The sequence below is a fragment of the Triticum aestivum genome, chromosome 3B, assembly GCF_018294505.1.
Source record: "Triticum aestivum cultivar Chinese Spring chromosome 3B, IWGSC CS RefSeq v2.1, whole genome shotgun sequence".
NCBI lineage: Eukaryota > Viridiplantae > Streptophyta > Magnoliopsida > Poales > Poaceae > Triticum > Triticum aestivum.
Genome location: NC_057801.1, coordinates 363,579,435 through 363,600,832, shown reverse-complemented (window position 1 = coordinate 363,600,832; position 21,398 = coordinate 363,579,435). Strand labels below are relative to the sequence as shown.

General features: G+C 45.2%; 1 protein-coding gene and 1 long non-coding RNA gene across 5 annotated transcripts; one reads left to right on the top strand and one right to left on the bottom strand.

The window, feature by feature from the left end:
* Nucleotides 1–8,928: 8,928 nt before the first annotated feature.
* On the bottom strand, nucleotides 8,929–19,987 carry LOC123069915 (protein MICRORCHIDIA 6). Of its 4 annotated transcripts, none has more exons than XR_006433197.1 (19): nucleotides 19,535–19,987; nucleotides 19,372–19,446; nucleotides 18,596–18,630; nucleotides 18,413–18,491; nucleotides 18,233–18,322; nucleotides 18,066–18,141; nucleotides 17,377–17,455; nucleotides 17,129–17,263; nucleotides 16,469–16,567; nucleotides 15,452–15,553; nucleotides 15,207–15,353; nucleotides 14,360–14,452; nucleotides 13,396–13,447; nucleotides 12,699–12,810; nucleotides 10,779–10,939; nucleotides 10,532–10,705; nucleotides 10,386–10,462; nucleotides 9,947–9,989; nucleotides 8,929–9,428 (listed from the first exon to the last, which is right to left on the bottom strand). XR_006433197.1 is itself a non-coding variant. In XM_044492891.1 (19 exons), the coding sequence occupies exons 1-19, from the start codon at nucleotides 19,863–19,865 to the stop codon at nucleotides 9,333–9,335; spliced, it is 1,989 nt and encodes a 662-aa protein (XP_044348826.1). In that variant the 5' UTR covers nucleotides 19,866–19,986; the 3' UTR covers nucleotides 8,929–9,332. The 4 variants fall into 4 exon arrangements, 2 of the variants coding, with proteins under 2 accessions (XP_044348826.1, XP_044348827.1); XR_006433198.1 differs by having other exon boundaries at nucleotides 10,604–10,705; XM_044492891.1 differs by having other exon boundaries at nucleotides 10,599–10,705; nucleotides 19,535–19,986.
* LOC123069916 (uncharacterized) lies at nucleotides 10,939–12,558 on the top strand. The gene is made up of 2 exons (XR_006433199.1): nucleotides 10,939–11,781; nucleotides 11,870–12,558. It is a non-coding gene; the product is annotated as an uncharacterized lncRNA (long non-coding RNA).
* Nucleotides 19,988–21,398: the final 1,411 nt, after the last annotated feature.

The following is a 21,398-nucleotide window of genomic DNA, read 5'->3' as shown; positions in this document are numbered from 1 at the left end:
CGGAATATATAGTCTTGGGCACGAAGTGGAGGAAGAGGGGCTCGGAGTGGAGATCATGGCCGTCCATCCTGGTGAGCCCGTGCGCATGGGGTAAGTTGGGCCCGTGCGCACAGGGGTCCCGTGGGCACGGTACAGGCCCGTGCGCACGGGGTGCCCCAACGCCAGCTCCCTGAGTGGTCCGTGCGCACGGGGTCTCGGGGGCCCGTGCGCACGAAGTCGCCTGGGACCTCCTGTCCAGCTCCTGTTGTGCTCCATCTTCTTCCTCGTGGCCTTGTGGTTCTTCTCCAACTCCTTTGGGGTGTCCCTCACCAGCTTGTGGGCGTCGGTCTTCGTACCTAAGGACACATAGAGCACTTTGGTGAGGTAGCAAGCAAGTCCAATGGATATTCATGATGTTCTCGAAGAAGAGGGGGTTCACCTTAGTTCCGGTAGGTCCACTTGGGGCTTGATGTGCTATGAAGGTGTACATGGAGATGAACGTGGGATGCTCCGTATCAGAGTCCGGCCGAGGTTTCCACATATGGCCCCGACCGATGTGAACAGGGTTCCCGAGATACCTAACGGGCATCCGGTACACCGTGCCACGTACCTACCGCATGACAGCCCACCCCGCGGTCAGGCGCTGTCCACGGCCTCCAGTAGGCTACAAACACCAGAAACTACTTGCAACTCCTGGACAGAGAACTAGGGTGAATAAGAAGCCGAGAGGGTCCATTGGTTACGGGCCCAATGTATGATAGTAGCTGATTCTTAAATCACACATACAGATCTCAGTGCTTAAGGACAGCTTCAATGAAACAACCCACCATGTACTCCTACATGGCCTCTCATCGATACCTTTACCAAATCGTGTTCAACACATTACTCTCATACCCACATGATCATTTCACTCTAGCCCATCACCCAGATGAACCAGACCTGACACGACTCTAAGCATAGCAGGCATAGCAAGGTAGGAACAACACATACACATGGCTCAATCAACTCCTACACATGCTAGTGGGTTTCATCTAGTTACTGTGGCAATGACAGGTCATGCAGAGGAAATGGGTTCAACTACCGCAGCACACAGCAGTTTGAGTCGCGTTGTCTTAATGCAGTAAAAGAGAGCAGAAGCGAGAACATGGGATTGTATCGGTATGATCAAATGGTTGGTTGCTTGCCTGATGGGTCGGTGCACTGGTATTGTTCTTCGTTGGGGTAATCACGGTACTCCTCGGGGGCAGGACCTGCCACAGAGAGCACCGATACACAATCATCACCAAACAATATGCAACAATATGATGCATGCATGAGACATGGCAAAATGAGTGTATTGGGCTAATGCAACTAAGACCAGATGGGTTTGAACTATTTTGAACCAAAGGTTCAAGTTTCAAACTCATAAGTGGCCCTTTTAAGTGCTTTATCTTGTTCTGTGCTAAACAGCAGGTTAGCTTGCTTAAACATGCATGAAACCAGTACAGATGGATAGATTGGATTTTTCTGATCATTTTTCATATATAACACTTTGCATTTGGAGCTACAGATTAAGTTCTATGATTTTTTTGAAGTTTGTGGTGTTTTCTGGAATTTCCTGTGTAAAAATAATTCCAGTAAATAATTTACTACGTCAGGATGACGTCAGTGGTCAACGGGACAGTCCAGGTCAAACCTGACAGTGGGTCCCGCGTGTTAGTGTAATTAGTTTAACTAAATATTAGTTAATACTAATTCTAATTAATTAACAGGGCTGGGCCCCACCTGTCATTGACCCAGGGGGGTCAAATAGGGCCCACCCATGGTCAAACAAGGGGTCAGCGGGGTCAACTCGCCGGCGTTTAGCCGCCGGCGAGGCCAAACGCGGCAGTGCAGGTGCGGGTTTCGCCTACAGGGCATCATTCGAGGCGCTGTTGGGATCTACGGACAGCTGGGAGCGAGCCGCAGCGGGTGGTGCAGGTGGTTGGGCTCGGGGTCGCCGGAAATGGCGCCGACGACGTGTTTGGCGGCGGCCAGAGCTCGGGTGAGGTCGAACCCGTTGCTAGGAAGCACGGCGAGGCACGAGAGTTAGTGCGTTGGGCTCCTGGGGGTGTGGTGTGACTAGTGGACAGAGTGACGCGGCCGTTGGGTGGCCGAAGCCTCGTCGGCGACGAGCTCCGCGGCGACGCGTGCGGGTGAGCTCGGTGTGCTCGCTGTGGTGCACGATAGCAAGAAAGGGAAGGGGGAGAAGGTAGCGGCAGTCTCGAGGGAGCAGACGGCGGGGTCGGGGACGAGCTGGTGCGGCGGCGACGGTGAAAGGGATCTCCGACGGTGGCGGGGTCGGGCGAGGTTGGTGCAGAGGCCTCAGGGCAAGCGAGCGCTCGGGGCTTGGCTAGCTCGAAGGAGAGGAGGGCGGCGGAGCTCCTAGACACGGTGGCGTGGCGCGGGGACGATGGGGAGCGCGAGCTTCACGGTGGTGCAGGCGCGGCAGCGTCGGCCATGGAACGGGAGAGCGAGGGAGAGAGGCAGGGGGAGAAAGGACGTGTCCAGAGGGGTCGGGGCGCGACGTGGAGGTCGTCCAGGCCAGCAGGGCGGCGAGGGGAGGAAGCAGGGCGGCGAGCAGCTGCGTGGCGCGCGCTGGAGTCGCTGTCGAGCACCTGCCTACCTGCCTGGCCACGTCAAGCAGCTCGCTGGAGCGGCTGCTGGGCTGGGCCGGCTAGGTGGGCCGGCTGGTGGGCTGCCAGGTTAGTTTCCCTCTCTCTCTTTTTATTTCTGTTTTCTATTTTTTCTGTAACTTTGTGGACTTCCTAAAAATACCTAGGCAACTCCAAAAATCCCCAAACTGCTCATGCCCACTGTTTAGTATATACACAACATGGAACATTTTAGTTTAGGATTATTTGGACAATTAAAATATTTTATAGATTTTAAATGTCCAAATTCAAATACTTATGTTTTAATTCAAAGACCTTAGGATGACCTAGGAAATTGTGCACCACTTTTGGCAAGGGTTCTGGACCAAGACAAAAAATGATGGACATTTTAGAAGGGCATTTCAGGTTCATTGAAAATATTTTTAGTAAACCCTAGTTGGATTCAGAGGGGGTGGGGGTTCTGTCATCCCCATTTCAAGTTTCTGTTGAAAGGAATAGACATGATGCAACACTCTAATGCATGAACTAGCTAGGGTGTGACACCGGCACCACCGAGACGGCCTCCTGAGCCTCTCCCTGGCTCGGGATCCTTTGAGACAACACCTTGGTGTTGTGCACGGCCTTGGGGGAGGAGGCCGTCGGAAGGGACCCGCTGTCCATCGCTGACGGGTCCAGCGACCCCTCCAAAGAGGAGGATAGCTCGATGTTGGACCGAGCCAGACTGCAAATGTGTAAATCAGCACATTAAAATAGTAAAATGACGAGGCCGGATACATGAACGTATCTGAATACTTACAATTTTGCCAGGGGCTTTTTCCTGGGTTCCCACTCCCCGCTGCTGTTGGTGGCAGCTGCGGAGCTGCCCGGAAGGGAAGTTATCCCCTTCTTGGGTGCCTCGGTCTCCACATGCGTGGAGGTTGTCCTCTTCTTTCTCCCCCTAGCAGGGGGGGATGGATCTCTTCCTCTTCCTCCTCCTCTTCCTCATCGTCTCCGGCGGCGGAGGAGTGATCCTCGGCGTCTTCAGACATTGCGTATGAAGCGCCCTTGCGACGGAGACCATCTTTGGTCCCCTGGGCCTTCTTCTTGGCCTTCTTCTCCGGCACCTCATAAGGCGCCGGAAACAGCATCTTCGTCAGGAGTGGGGTTTCTGGGTTTTCGGGCAGCGGAGCCGGACAGTTAATCTATTCCGCTATCTCTATCCAGGCCTGAAAAAATTGATAGTGAGGCAGATTCCTTCCTCAAATATGCCAGTAAAGGGTATACCTTGAAAACATGAAAGAACTTACCGGATTAGCCTGGCGAGTTGAGCTAAGCCCACGATCCTCGGTCATGGGCGGTGGTGTCTCGCCGGCCTTGAAAAGCACTTTCCAAATATCTTCGTGCGTCGTGCCGAAGAGCTCTAGTAGCGTCTGGTGCTTGGCCGGATTGATCTCCCACAAATAGCAAGTCTGGCGTTGGCACGGAAGGATCCGACGGATGAGCATAACCTGGGTTACGTTGACGAGCTTGATTCTCTTGCTTATCATGTTCTGGACACACGTCTGGAGCCCTGTCAGCTCGTCCGAAGAACCCCAGGCCAGGCCCTTCTCTTGCCAGGAGGTGAGCCGCATTGGGATGCCGGATCGGAATGCGGGAGCCGCCGCCTAGTTGGTGCCGTGCGGCTCGGTGATGTAGAACCACCCCTACTGCCATCCCTTCACAGTCTCCATAAAGGAGCCTTCGGGCCAGGTGACATTGGGCATCTTGCCCACCATGGCGCCTCCGCACTCTGCTTGTTGGCTGCTCACCACCTTTGGCTTCACATTGAAGGTCTTCAGCCATAGGCCGAAGTGAGGTGGGATGCGGAGAAAGGCCTCGCACATGACAATAAATGCCGAGATGTTGAGGATAGAGTTGGGGGCCAAATCATGGAAGTCTAGCCCGTAGTAAAATATCAGTCCGCAAACAAACGGGTGGAGAGGGAATCCCAGCTCGCGGACGAAGTGTGTGAGAAACACAACCCTCTCATGGGGCTCTGGGGTAGGGATGATCTGTCCTTTGGCCGGAAGCTGGTGAGCGATTCCCTTGGCCAAATACTCGGCCTCCCGGAGCTTCTTGATGTCCTTCTTCTCGATGGAGGAGGCCATCCACTTGCCTCCTGCTCCGGATCTGGACATGGTTGGAGTGCTTTTTTGGGCGGAGAAGGCGAGATCTTGGGCGCTGGAGCTCAAGGATGGATAGGCAGAGGAAGGAGAAGGCAGTAAAAGTCATGCACCTCCCCACTCGCCTTAAAACTCGCCTATTTCCCAAACGCCGTGCAGATGGCATGGTCGGGTTACCCATGCCCGTATTGATGAGAATCCCATGATAAGGGGACACGACCTCTGCTTTGACAAGACGTGCCAATGAAACCGCACCTTGAAATACGGAGCGGCAGGCTAAAAAACGGTTTGAATAATGACCAGATAGTGGCGTGATGTCATGCTACAAAAAGTTGTCAGCGGATTGGACTCGTGAAATATTATACTCTCTACGGTTGTGTGGGGTACTTGTTTTGCAGAGCCGGACACGTTTTCTATGTTCGGAATGCTATGTTGGAATATTTGGAGAAGGAACCCGCCTTGCAATGACGAAGACAATTTGCATGTCGGACTCATCATCATTGAAGCCTGGTTCAGGGGCTACTGAGGGAGTCCTGGATTAAGGGTCCTCGGACAGCCGGACTATATACTTTGGTCGGACTGTTGGACTATGAAGATACAAGATAGAAGACTTCGTCCCGTGTCCGGATGGGACTCTCCTTTGCGTGGAAGGCAAGCTTGGCGATTCGGATATGTAGATTCCTTTCTCTGTGACCGACTTTGTACAGCTCTAGCCCCCTCTGGTGTCTATATAAACCGGAGGGTTTAGACTTCTAGGGTTTAGCCACAACCATCATAATCTCATAGGCTAGACTTTTAGGGTTTAGCCATTACGATCCCGTGGTAGATCAACTCTTGCAGTACTCATATTCATCAAGATCAATCAAGCAGGAAGTAGGGTATTACCTCCATAGAGAGGGCCCGAACCTGGGTAAACATTGTGTCCCCCGCCTCCTGTTACCATTAGCCTTATACGCACAGTTCGGGACTACCCGAGATCCGCCGGTTTTGACACCGACAAGCGTGTATCCCTATTTAGGACACATGATTGTCTGGGGGTGGGAGGGACGCCCCGAGTGCGCTTTGAAGAGCCAGGTGTGCCCTCTCTGATGAGAGTCCGGGACGCCTCCTCGGCAGCCTGGACCTCAGCTATGAAAGTTGCGACCTGCTCCTTTGTTCGAAGGGAGCACTCAGTGTTGTCGTTGACTGTAATAACACCTTTTGGCACTAGCATTTTTAGTTTTAGATATGCGTAATGTGGGATGATACGTCCATTTTGCATCATGTTTTACTATTGTTATTTATAATGTTTTTATGCACAGTAATGCTTTATGGAGTAATTTTAATGTCTTTTCTCTCATAATATGCAAGGTTTACACAAAGAGGGAGAATACCAGCAACTGGAATTCTGGACTTGAAAAAGCTACGTCAGAGTTACCTATTCTGCACATCTCCAAATGAGTTGAAATTTTACGGAGAATTATTTTGTAATAAATAAAAAATACTGGAGAAAAGAGTTAACAGAGGGGGGATGTATGGTGCCCACAAGACACCAGGGCGCGCCAGGCCCCCAGGCGCGCCCTAGTGGTTGGTGGGCAGCCCAGCCCACCTCCGATGGCCATCTTCTGGTATATAAAGTCTTTTGACCTAGAAAAAAACAAGGGGAGGACTTTCGGGACGGAGCGTCATTGTCTCGAGGCGGAATTTGGGCAGGAGCACTTTTGCCCTCCGGTGGAGCGATTCCGTTGGGAGAACTTCCCTCTTGGAGGGGGAAATCGAAGTCATCGTCATCACCAACAACCCTCTCATCTTTGGGAGGCCAATCTCCATCAACAACACCATCTCATCTCAAACCCTAGTTCATCTCTTGTGTTCAATCTTTGTACCGGAACCTCAGATTGGTACATGTGGGTGACTAGTAGTGTTGATTACATCTTGTAGTTGATTACTATATGGTTTATTTGGTGGAATATATGTTCAGATCCATTATGCTATTTAATACCCCTCTAATCTTTAGCATGAATATCATTTGTGAGTAGCTACCTTTGTTATTGATGTCACGGGAGAAGTCATGTAACGAGTAATCATGTGAACTTGATATGTGTTCGATATTTTGATGATATGTATGTTGTGATTTCCTTAGTGGTGTCGGGTGAACATCAACTACATGACACTTCACCATCTTTGGGCCTAAGGGAATGCATTGTGGAGTATACCTGGCCAAACCTCGGGCCGGGCCAGGCTTTGGGTCGAGCCTAGCCAAGCCCGAGGCAAAAAAAACTAGGCCCGGGCCCAACCCAGCCCGGCCATCGGGCCTAGTTTTTTGGGCCCAAGCCCGGCCCGAACGTGTAAAAGCCCACCGGGCCTCGGGCCAGGCCCCTTCAAAAAAGCGCAAAAACGGCAGGCCCGGCCCAGGCCGGTCGGGCCGGGCTGCCCATGGCCAGGACTATTGCAAAGTAGTTATTAGATGATGGGTTGCTAGAGTGACAGAAGCTTCAACCCTAGTTTATACGTTATTTCGTAAGGGACTGATTTGGATCCATATGTTTAATGTTATGGTTAGATTTTATCTTAATACTTTTTTCGTAGTTGCGGATAAACCTGGGAATGGTTTGGACTGAAACTATGGTTTCAGTCAGTTTTCGTATTGGGCTGCTTTTGGATTGGATGAAATGGGCTAAGTATGAAATCAGTTTAATTTGGTCTGGGATTTAAGTATTGTTGGACTGGGTTAAGCTCGGTCTGGACAGGAACCGAATTGGTCTCACACCGTTTCGACCCATGGTCTGAAACCAGATCGAGGACCAAATCGGCAGCCGGGCAAGTGACCTAACGAGGAGCGCCTCTACGGCCGCCGCCTGCCGCTAAGTTAGGGATTTTCCGCCGCCTGCCTGCCGCTGTCGTTGCCGCCCACTGGAGCTTGGTCGCCGCCTTCCCCTCCCTCTGACACCATTCGGTCGGTGGATGGCCGTCTTCCCCTCCCTTGGCTGGAGCTTGGCCGTCGGTCACCGCTACGGGAAGGACTCGCCGGCTGCCGCTGGCTGGAGCTCGGTCAGTGCATCCTTACCATTCTCTTCCCCTGCTGCTGCTCCTTCCTCTCCCGAACTTGTTGATGCTCTCTCTTTCAACCTCCCTCTGCTGAAGATCCTTTCTCCACAAAACTGCTGCTCCTTTTCTTCCCCAAACCTTGCTGTCTGCTCCTGTCTGTATCTTGAACCTGCTATTTCGGTAGTATTGAGATGTGTAAGACAGTGTAATGATCAGATGTTACAAGTACTTGCACCTGTTAATTTTTCAGTTCAGATTTGTGCTTGTTTAGTACTTGCTGTTGCTGCTCCTCCCTGTCTCTTTCACATATGTGGCTGCCGCGGTCGACACCGCCCTCAGACGCAAGAATATCCTCAACATCAAGTGCCTTGACGATCCTCTCCTGTGAGCAACCGATCAATCTCCCAGTATATTCTTTTTCATCTATCAATGATATGCCACGTTTTAGAAACTCGATTGGTTCATATATGGTGTAGGTGTGTTGTTCCGAGGGATAAGCTCAACACCCTAGTGTATGACCAAAAGAAGAGTCTTGACCTTGTGAAATCCCTATAGACTTGGCTGTAAATCTAATCCTTTCTAATTACCTATTTCTAAAGTGCAAGACACAGGACATCTGGATGACCAACTTTTGCAGATACTGGTGCATTGTTACTCAAGTAACGTTGAATTTTTTTTATTTTTTTTTGAAGCAAAGTAACTTGAATTTGTATTGACGAATTTTAAGAACTTACTGAACATCTGATTATATTTCAGATCTAATGTTATTATATTTTAACTATTGTTATATTAGGATATTTGCATGTTAGTTAGAACGAATTGTGCTATTGCTATATTATTTTGACGCTCCGAACGTAGGGGAAACTTTTGTTTCTTGGATGGCCAGCTCCTGTATCCACGCCAACGGACAGATAATCGTTGGAGATGCACTAACAATATATGGCTAATTTCGGAATCCAGGTTAAAGCATAGCAATTGGGTGAGCAAGTAGAGAAGCAGGTAGAAAACAAAGAACCCTTTGCACCCACGTCGACTATTAGATTAAAAATGGTGAATGGAACTCTATTACACCCAGTCGGCTTTATATCACAAGTATAGCAACACAAAAAGTAAATGAAAATGAGGTAGAGTTGATAAAGCAAAAGAACTGCTGAAAGAGTTGTTTGTTGATGTCATTGAACTAGAGCCTGGTCTTCATAAACGAACCATACATTCTTCAGTAATATTCAGAGACTTCAGAATCATGACAAATAGAAGCAATATTTTTGTGAAACCTCATTAGACAATCAAATTACATGGTAGACATCCTTCTACAACATATATACATGCATATATTTCAACACAAGGTTCCCTACAAAGATTACTGTGTCAAAATTGTACATCTCTACCCAGTGAAGGGTAGCCAGAAGATATTGCTGGTCAATGAGACCATTTCTTCCCATAATCATAGCTAGTACATAGCACGACAATCAGCGTGTGTATCCTTCAAATACAGTCAGCCAAGAACCAAGCTGAGTTATCATGGTGGAGAAGTGCAAAGAAAAACTGTTCACTATGTCTCTAACTTCACATCTAATAATTTGAGCTCTTCTAATAATTCCTCATACTTCTTTGTTTCCTTAGCAATTTGATACCGGAGCTTTTGTTCCTAAAAGCATGATCACAATATTCTTTTGTTATATCAATCAGTTCTCTAAAATGTTCAGCTCTAAAGATAACACATAGGAATGTACAAGGGCACCAACCAAAATATAACTCAAGATTGCCAAATTTCTCTAAAATGTCAAGCTCTGAAGACAACACAAAGGAATGTACAAGGGCACCAACCGAATATTAAATGTAACTCATGATTACCAAATTATGACGGCGATGGCACTAGGCCACTAAATGGATTCATTTTCAGTACAAGGAGGGCCTTCATACTATGTAGGTTGTACCTTAACGATGGTGAAGTAAACCATGATTTCAATTAATAGATTAAAAATGATGTGGCTGAACTTTACAAGAATGGTTGACTTCTTTAAGTTTGGACAAAGTACATATTGCGGGAAGTTTGGTTCCGTTGAAAACCAAGCATTCACAGACATTAGAGACAGTACCTCATCATTTGCACTCATGAAACAACAGTAAGAGGTACTACTTTACTTGCACAGAAGATAATAATACCTTTTCGACAAGTTGCTTCTCTGATTCCTCGTATTGTAAGCATCTGGTAATTCAAAAAAGATAGGCGTTAACACTAAAATTGTCGAAGCACGCATGGCATATTTACTTTGAAGAAGCTGTAACCTCTTGGTTCTAATGTTACATGTATATTTGTTTTCATACTACCCTGATATTGCTAATAGAAACATGGTACCCAGACATACGAGCAACTGATAATCCTCTTTATCAACATATACTATTCATATTCTGCGTTAACTACATCAGCAGTAACAGATAAATTGCATGTGGGAAAATGCTTTCCTAAACTGCTTTGAACTCTGTAGATTCTCCTTAACAAACAAAGAAACTACAATGGCTAAAACAAAAAGATGTACAAAGTGCATATATTGACGTGTCAAACTCTGTAGATGTTCCTTATCAAACTCTGTATTGTACTTACTCATCACGCAATTTGTCATTTTCAAGTGTCAAGGTCTTGTATTCATGAAATCGTTTTCGTTGAATAACATCCCGATGCTGTCAAAGAAAACCAACAACAAATCAGCCATGTAAGGACACTCATGGTATTTTGAAGATGTTCCATACCAATATGCGCTTCTAAGAGGACCAAAAGAATTAGTTTTGCGGTGTGTAGCGTGTGGGTGGGGGTAACCAGACAGAAAAGATAGATGCCCATGCTAGTCTCCCTTGCCTTCGTCTGGTGATTATTTATGTTGCTGATGACTCCGAGGGCATCGAAATTTCTCTTCTGTCCCATGCCTGTTAAAAAACAGAAAAACATTAACCAAATAGTGAAATTTGACAGGTGACCCTAGAAAGATGGATTACTCACTACTCTGTGCACAGCTGCTTGTTGGAACATCAGCAGTCAGTAACTGATGAGGAACACTTGCTGGCGAAGTACCAGCGCCCGTCTGCTTAGCACGATAAAGTGCACGGGATGCTTTAGGTAATGACTTGTTATCATAACCAAGGCGATGGCAATGCAGGCCCCTACAAAAATGATTAGTTCAAGCATGAAATTCTGATGACATTAAGTCACTCAAAAAAGCATGACAAGGACACAACAAACACCCACACATCAATCATAGTCATTTATCACAACAAACGCGTAAAAGTTTAAGATGAGGTTAAGAACTAGCAGTTAACTAGTTAATATATCTCAAATGAGATAATATTCAGCTTTTACAAGTTATGATCTCAGGCCATCCAATTAACTCAAAATCAGCAACTTCCTACAGTGATCAACAAACTAAACCTCTTGTTGTTGCCAGTGCAGCAATGCTACAGTTCATGCACTACAGTGGTTCACAGGGTTCTCATGCCCAGCACACATTCACAGTAGGTACAGCATCGCAACTATTTCATATGTCAAGTAAACTCAGATCTTAGATAAAACAAGGAGGGAGTCAATAGATGCACGATATGGGGTTAAAGTACTAGAATGCAGAGTAGTAGGCCACAGATTAAAGAGAGGAATTTCATGAGGAAAAGGCTACTCATAAGTACAACGCAGTCATGACTTGACTTGACAATCCAATCTTCACTATTTTGCAATGCATGTGATGGCTCTTTTCAAGACATGCTTCTGCAATTGTAACAGAAGTAAAGTTCTGATTTCATACTGCAATAAAACGTAAGTTTTTTGCTCAAAAAACTGGATCAAATTTTAAGTCTTACATGCATGTCGTGTAAGCATTGTCAAATTATATCGGATGCTTTTTTTAACATTTTGAATGGCAAACTCAGGACCTAGGGAGCGCACCTAAATTAACATCACGGGACGTGTTTGGTTCCCTGGGTAGCTTTAGGCTGCATGGCATGGGGGATGCTGGGTGAGTGCGGCCTGGTTCAGCCGATGCAATGATGAGCCGAGATGAGTGTTTGGTGAAATTTGTATGATATGGCTGGCTGTACATGCAGGTTTTTCAGAATGTAGCTGAAATCAGGAAGGAACGTGGATCATGGCGACGGGATCTGGGGCTCGATGACTCCAGATGGCCTGACGGTGGATCCTCGCTTGTGACGGCACGAGGCGGCAGGATCCGGCGTGCAGCGCTTGGACGAGGGCGAACGAGGCCGGTGGCAGCGCTTGATGAGGCCGGCAGCGACGCTTGGACGTGGGCGAAGGAGGGCGGCGGAGCTTTACGAGGGCGCGGCGGCGGAGCTTGACAAGGGCGCGGCGGCGGAGCTTGACGAGGGCACGGCGGCGGCGGCGCTTGGTTCGAAGAGACCGAAGAGGGGAGAAGAAAACCAAAGGAACGAGCCTGTACACGAGCTACGCTCGATCCCTGCGTTTCCCTCAGCCTGGCTGAGAGGCCCCTTTTTGCATCCATCGGGCCAGGCTGAAGAGCCCATACAGGGTACCAAACCAAAATTTGCATGGTGTATGTGAACCACATGCAACGCAGCTAACCAAACACCCCTGCAAGTATGCTGCCAGCAGACGACATCAAAGAAAAAAGGTATGGACTATCCAGTAAATGCCAGAAAAAAAGGACTATCAGAACTACACAAAGGTCCCCCAATATGGTCAGTCTTACGGTTCTTAATCCAGACAGCATGTGCTGACTAACGAGTGACAAATTTTTTGATTAAATGATTTGGCAAAATGATCCACAACAGGGCACACCTGCTAGCGTGATGAGATCATATTTGTGTGGGTCTATTGTAGATTAGAAACGTGACCAAGTTATCGTTAGTTCGTTACTGTTGCAAATCTTTAGAATTTTTCTGAAAGAAAAAGCTTTACCAGTATTCGTAAGTCATTTCTTTCAAACGATTCTCGAGCCTTTGATAAAGGACTGACTTCTCAAAGTCCTGCTTGTCGTGGGTAGGTTTGATGAAACTCGCATCAAGAATACCTGAAAATACCAACAGAACAAAACATACGCATAATGTTTCTTCTATATTTTGCATAGGACACTACGCAAAAGGCTAATGCTCATCATCTCCACCCACTTAGATCTGCTCCCTATATTATCTCTACTCTTTTACCACTACAAAAAGTTATGACAAGAATGCATGGGTTTACATTCATATGTGCCAACTTGATATACGCCTAGAAAATCAGGAGCGTATGTGTCCCACACAAAAAGAACAAAGTGTACATGTTTGAATGGCATACAATTCACTGTTTAGGCTGTACCAATTTGATTGTTTGTGTAGGCACATGTGGTCATATTTTAGCACCACAATTTGAATGTGTACATCTTAGCTGTACCAATTTGATTGTTTTGTGTAGGCACATGTGGTCATATTTTAGCACCACAATTTGTACGTGTACATCTTATAGCATTGTAAACATCCATGAAATCCGTTTTAAAAAATCATTAAAAAGTCTCAAATATTTTCGTAACTTCTGTATAGTGGGAAAAGAGAGAGAATATAAGGAGCTTATACAAGTGGGCGAAGGAAATCTACTTTATACTAAGTAAAACATCTCTTACCCACAACTCCCCGCCCTTTGCCATATGAGTTGCTGGCAACTTTCCAAAAAGGCTGCAAATAATTTGGAAGTGTGACTTGCCAAGCAAACAACAGGGTTGAAGAAACATATCTAGTAAATAGCATACATCACATATTTTCTCAATTGTGCTACATAGTGAACTCAATTTCTTTATTATTCAAGTTGCAGGGATGATATTTACGTTTTTTAAAATATTTAGCTACTTGGAAGACTACATAGCACAATGGCACTACAAGCTTGGGTGAATGCTCGCTGAGCATGACCCGCAAAAAAAAAGGCTCGCTAAGCACCTAATCATGGGCAACTATTTAGAATGTTAATTAATCCATACTGGATTAAATTGGGTGTGTTGTGCATAAAATACTAAAGACTCCCTAGTCCCAACAGCATATTCTCACCCAACTATTTTAGATTGTTGATATATACCAGATTATAGTGGAGGTCTTATGCACAATTTGCCAAGGAGTCCCTAGTCTGAACAGCATATCCCCATCAACAGGATATGGACTTGTCCATAACTCAAATAAATTACCAATGCATTTCACTAGAACTACATTCCCATAGTCTAGAGTCATTCATTTGTTAGATAAAGACATTGCTTGAAGGAAGAGCTTTCTGATGATAAAAGTACGTCAAAAGCAACTTATTGCTGACAGAAGATAAAGACTATAAAAAAGGGCAGCCCCGTGCACGTAGCTCCCACTTGCGCAGGGTCCGGGGAAGGGTCCGACCACTTTGGGTCTATAGTACTCAGCCTTTCCCTGCATTTCTACAAGAGGCTGTTTCCAGGACTCAAACCCGTGACCTCATGGTCACAAGGCAACAGCTTTACCGCTGCGCCAAGGCTCCCCTTCGCAGAAGATAAAGACTATGAATAAACTATTTTCTTGAGAAGCACAATATTCTACGTTGTCAAGTGTCGTGGAAAAGAAGAAAGCTCTCACCGTTATTAAACGATTCTTGTGATAAACGTTGAATCCTTGTACATCAGTGTCTGGGGCACCTTTGACAAATCCGATGGTTGTGACTATAGATAGCTAAATAAAAACAACATGGAGGTACACTGAGAAGGCATGCTTTATATAAACAAGTTTTGCCTACTATACTACAAATACAGAACATTTTGCAAAATCTAAGCAGACTTTAGTGGAGGTGAGGGGGTAACCATTTCATGGAGTAAAAACCACTACCGAGGGACTAGATGATCCATCCAGTAGGACATTCATTTCCAGGCTAAAAAGACTTACAAAGGAGTGTTTCAAGTATTATTAATATATTAAGATCTTGTTTTACCTAGCAACTAGTGGTTCTGGAAAAAGTTGCATAACATAGCAAATGTAGACATTTCTAACAAGGATGATACAACAACACAAAGGGCAACCTATTCTGGACCTCCTCGTCATCCATACTTAACTAAAATGATTTACTTTGTACAACATGGATATGACTAACAGAAAATAACTAGATAAGCAATGTACAATTTAACCTTGATTTTTTCTCAAAAAACAGAACAGATTATCCATGGAAGTAAAACACTTCTATGAGTAAGATTCAATATGGGGAATTTATCATGAGAAATCCATAGGCGAAAGCAGTTAGCAGATGGCTATCAGATAGGTTTCTCACAAAACAGACCAACCAACTATTAGAATAGAGACATCCAGGATACAACCATACAAGTGAACATATACAATCATTCTAACTATCTTACAAGAAGCTTTAAAATGGTTTTCACATCGACCAAATTGGTGAAATAGAAAATATGCTTCAGAAATTCTAAGTTACACATACCTCTGGAAGTCCAGCGATTTGTGGTTTATACAACACACATTCACGATACAACAAATCATTAACTACATTATGTGGTTCCACATCCTGTCCACGCAGGATTATCCTGAAACTATCAGGTACACGAAGATACAAGATGGAGGCGTATGCCTGCTTGAATTCAGGCAGAAATGCAAATGAGACATGTTTGTCTAGCAAAATAAACAAAACAAGTTTAATAAATCAGATAATGGGGATCAGTACTTAACTCTAAGTGAATAACGAAGTCGATTTGCAATGTAGTCCTGAGTCACAAGCTTCTCATGTTTGTTGGTTTTGACCTTCTTCTGTGCCCCAGTAATGAGAATATCCTAAAATATTGTATATCGAACTGTTTAGCCAATGGTAGAACTGTTCAAATAATAACCCCAAAGGAGATGCACAGATAGAACATGTAGCTTGTAAGATAAATAAACACTTCTACTATATAGCATGGCATATGTATTGAAACATATCACTTCATCAAAACTAGAAACTCCTACAATACTTATTCAGCATGTATCAAATCTCAAATCAATTCCGTGTCAGTTCTATAGAGTTGTCATGTCATGTTTCTAATGTTATGCTTCCAAATAATGGATTGGGAACTTTGATTTTATTCCTATTGTGTTACACAAGAACTGGCTTACTTGTAAAACGAAGCAAATAACAAACTTATCTTTGTTCTACTTATTTTATATATGTGTGGTCCACGATCATGTAGGTTTGGCTAGTTGTCTACCATTTCAAAAGCATTTTAGAGGGGAAAAGCCCAATTGAAGTACTAAGAAAGAAAACTAGGGGGAGGCCCTGTTGAAGAGCTTGCTGTCATTAATTACATATCTCGCTCTTTCCACCTCCTACAGAACTAACAAGAAAAGCAGGGAAGGATTAGAGCTTGCCAAGCAATTACTGATCAAGCTAAAAATTCATCTTATCATCACATCTTCTATCGTTGAAACTGGTTTCTATAGTACATCAAAATAACATGTGGGCCCCAACCAGTTATTTTGGAAAATGATGTGCTACAGGGCAGGGAATGTGGCATACTGGCAAGTCCGTGTCTGTCAAACCATGTTTACTGAAATCCTCAAGCTAATCGTAAACAATTAAGTCAAACTGGATTGGGACATCAATGTCCCAATATAAACGAGCTAAGTTAATTCATGCAATAACACATCAAGTTTTGGGACATCAAAATCATCTGCCAGCAACAAATATAGCTCTAGGAGGCCAACATTACAAACCTTCTTATCGGAGTTGAAATCAAGCTCCATGTCCCCATCATCATTGAACCAGAGGTTGAATACAATTATCTTCGTCCCATGCTCCCCGATATCATCAAACTGTATCGTAAGTAAGAAAGTATTGAGATAAACCAGAGAAAAGATCAGCCAGAATGATAAGCTGGGCAGCTCGCCCTAACTAACAGAGATCTATGATAATTGAGGCACTTATTCTACAAGGGAACTGTCACATATAGAATTGATGGGAACTAGGAAAACCATTTGGCTTAATTTACAGATAAACTATACATGCATCAATTAATCTTTTGCGATAAATAAAGAATATAATACACATATAATGTTACATAGCATGCTAGAGACATATAATTGATTTTTAAGAATTAGAAAATCACTATGCAAGTCTATTATGGGGGGCAAAAGACTGTTCAACAGTTCCATAGGCACCTTCACATGCAGGTCACTTTCCTACAAAAGAAGACGGACCATCTTTCTAAACCATTTCATCTATACAGGCTATTTGTTAATCTGTCAAACCTCTTAATTTCCAAAAGCATCTGCGAACTCTTTCTTTACATAGTATACTCATCTTTATATGATTGTTAGCACCATTCAACAGGTTGCCAGAAATATGCCAAAACAATAAAATGCTAGTTTACATACTTGTTTAAGCAACTCAGCTTCACTAGCAAAAGGGGACCATTTCGAAAGGATCGCCAAATTAGAAGAGAAGAGTTTCTGATTATGACGTAACAGCTGAGTATATGAAGCAGTTGTAAGATCATATTGGTAGTCTACCTGCAAGAGACAATGGGGCAAGGGAACAAGTAAAACTACAACATAGCTCAGAGCCCAGCTAACTAAAATTTCCAGAACTTGACATCAGCTTACAAAGAAAGCATCAAACTTACTGTTGGCACCAATACATCATCGCAGCCTGTTTCCATCAGAAATGTGTAAGAAAGAAGACCAATACTTCTTGTCGGTGTCCTAAAAAGAAGCAACAAATTGCTTGAATTGATACATGAACTGGGTGGCCAGACATTTTACTAAGGCAACAGAGGAATTGAGAGGTATGATTATATTTTAAGCAACATAACCGAATGATAACTCATGTGGTGGCAGCGTCACAGTGAAGCATGAGTGTGTGTCTGACAAGGAACATGCAACAAATAATATAATAAATGAACAGTCGCCATATGAGATTGGATTAGACATTAGAGTGATACATGTTTGATTGTTTCCATGTGACACAAAAGGTGAAAATTACCCCCATACGGACATTTTATTCAAAAGCATTGCAAAAGGCCGTATTAACACTTAGAAATACTTTCAATAAATATTTCACCATTTCTCAGATCCATTCCTGCACAATACTCTTGAAAATTTTAGTGTACTTTCCCTAAGAGTTACTTTTGAAACCGACGACCAAGGTGGCAAGTGACACCACAAAATGTTTGTTCTGATATACCACCTGTTTCTAAATGTAAGACGCTTTGGCAGTTTAAAATGGACTGCCAAAACGTCTTGTATTTATGAACAGAGGGTGTAATTGTGAAGAACTGGACTCCTAGATTAAATGAGTGCAAATGAGAAATACCAGTTTTTTTGGTTCTGTGTAAAAACAATCACATCTGCTCCAAGCCTCATTGTGCTTGTTTTGAAACCATTGCCATCTGACAAACAGGCAACAATGAATCCAATAGCAAGACTTTAAGATATTGATGATCTTGCATGGAAATAGGAAAAAAGGCACAAAGAACATACATTGTCCGATGAAAGCATCAGACTGCTTATCTGAAAATCCAAAGCTCATGCAACATCGCAGTGCATCTGGATCCATCCCCCCTCCATCATCTTGGCCATACAGAACACCCCAAGGTCACTATTGAATGTTTCTACCAACTGAATAGTTTCACATTTATTTGTCATATCGAAGCTGCAAACCTTGAACCAACAATGAGGGACTACCATCCCGTGGGTTTGTGAATTTATTAACACGAACAAATGTTGCCCCATTATTCACCTGACAGAAAATACGCAACCAAATAAACCATACATAGCATTCATGTTGATCTATTTTTCCTTTTAGGATGGAGTTAATTGAGCATCGTCAAATACGGAAAATACCTCATCAATAGCGTTATCAAGAAGCTCAGCAATGGCTGCAAAAATTAGCGAAGTCAACACTGGATACAAATAATGAAGAGAAAGTACCATATGATGCAAAGCAAAGTGTGTCCATTATACACGCAAGAAAGTGGGTTAGGATCAGGTTAGATATGCTTGAATTTAACCCCAAAAACAAGTAGAAACCGCGATAATGTCCTAGATTGGTTTTCGAAGTGCTAGTATTTACACAATGATTCAAGCCTGTACTTACAAAAGTTATGTAAACAGTGGAACAATTGTTATAATACAAGATTCTGAGATCGAGAGGGACATTTATGCCCAGATTGTAAGGATAAATGGGCTAGGCCACCTTGTATGCGGCAGACAAAAATTCAGATGACAATTCTCAATATACGTCTCAGGTCCTTTTTGTTTTAACTAAGTGAGTAAGCCATTTAGAAGCCACTGTTTTACTATATTTACTGCTAACATGCAATTTTTTAAACTTCCCATTACATGTTTACAACCGGAAATAAAGTGGTAGTGAGGAAGAGAATTAACCCATGATAGTCAAATACATAAATGACAAGCTCACAACTGACAAGACAAGTTGTTACTACAAAACTGCATTCAACAGAAACTGGGACGCCATTATGCGTATGAACTCTTATCTTACTAAAAAAAATGCATTTAACAAAGACTGGGAGGCCATTAAGTGTATGAAAGAATTTGTGAACCAAATGAGTCAATTTCTCAAGATGGAGTTATTTTCTAAGATTAGTTAATTCTCATACCGCCAAATGCCCACTTGTGAGAAGTAGCATTTGAGTGCAGGAACTTTGGATTGATCCTCAGCCGATTCCGCCCACCTGCACACCACCAAATCACAAACACCGAAATCAAAAGGAAATAGTAGAAACAAGGGACGTGTCGCCGAGATTTCTGCAGTCAGCATACCAGGGGCATCGGCGTCAGGGTTGCGGCGGGCTACAACATACTCGCCGGACTTCCAGAATTGGCGGCAGAGGCGCGGCGGGGGGAGGACCCTGGGGGCTTCGGCGGCGAGTGGCAAGGGCACGGGTTCCTCGTCCTTGACGGGCACGAGCGCGTAGCAGCCTGGGGGCTGGATCGGGTAAAGCAGGGGCTTCACATCGGCGAGCTCGTACGGCTTGACATCGCGGGGGGAGGAGGGGGCGATGGTGACGGCGCTGGTGCTGGGAAAGGGGAGGGACTCCTCGTCGTCGTCGCTGGAGAGATCTATCACCTCGGCGGCGCCTCCGGACCTCATCCCGTCGCCGGCGTCGGAGCTAGGGCTTCTTTTTTACTCTACCTTCTCGGTCAGTCGGTCCCCTCTGAGCTTCTGGGCGGGTCGTTGAGCGGACAAACTCGTTCCTGTGTCCCGTATTTTCATTCGGAGGGTCGTTCAGCATCTTTTTTCATAGAAAAATCGTCTTGATTCCGTAAAACGGCCTGTTCTGAAAAAGAAAACGAGCGAACCTGCATATTTCGGCCCTCGTCCATTTTCTCTCTTCATTTTACCGTTTTCTCTATCTTACGTACGTTTTAGCTTGCGCCCAGCATTTCGCCGCATCTCGTCGCGGATTCTTGCTGTCCCGCGCACCCCACACCGTCGAATAGTTCCACCGCCCTCCGCCGCATCTTCTCCACCAATTTTGAAGCTTGGGGTTGCCGATTTTTACCGCAAGAGCGTGGCCGCCGCCATGAATATGTTCCAGAGCTTTGCGCGGGCCTCGTTGCGGGCGGATCCGGCTGCTCCGGCAGCGACTGAGCCACGGAATTGTCTTCGCACCTGCCGTAGGTTTGGGGCTGTGGGGAAGTACAGACGGCGGATTTGCTTCCGACCGACGGTGCGGAAGAGATCTCGGTTGCGCGGATTTGCTACCTGCCAAAGGTAATCTCTCTAGCGGTTTCTCTGCATTTTAATTTTAGGTGACGAGAGATATGTTATATTAAATCAATGATTAATTTTTTAGATGGATGATCGAAGTTCTTCGTCGTTGTTAGAGTCGGATGATTCTGACATAGAGGAGATGCTTTTTGACGACGATGTCGACCACCTCGTGATGGTGTTCTGGATAAGGGGGTGGTAGCCACGTCGGATCCCGGGCACATGGGTTGGGTCAAGGACCACCAAATAATTAGTCACTGGCCACATTCGTCGGCTCCTAGGACAATCAAAATGAAATTTTCCGAAGACTTGGTGCATACTCCAAGACTTAGAGGCAATCCTCAACATATTTACCATTAAATGTAACGACCTATGTGTAACCTGATGCGGAGCATCCTTCGATCATCCCCATGGACACTACATGGACTCATCAAGCACCACGAGAAACCTATGACAAGAGCTCGCGCACGTGCCATCGGAAACGAGGTGAACTCACTCCTTTATGAGATTGATATGGATATAGATGAAACTTGGATGCTACCTCATCAAAGAATGCTATGTGTCCTTACGTACGAGGACGACACCCATCAAGCAACTAAGGAGCATCCCCAAAGCCTAGGAGAAGGACGTCAAGGCCACAGGAAAGAAGGGGTCCCATCAAAAAGAAGGCAACACCTCCTAGGTGACCCCGTGCGCATGGGCCTCCCAGACCCCGTGCCCATGGGCTACCCAGAGAGCTATTAGAAGTGAAGATGCACACCCTGTGTGCAAGGGCCTTCAGACCACATGTCCATGGGTCTCGCCGATGTAGCTACCCCTTGCGCACGGGCGTGTACCGTGCCCACGGGACCCCCGTGCGCACGGGGCCAACTTAGCATGTGCGAACGGCCCTCCCAGGATTCGGCCATGGAA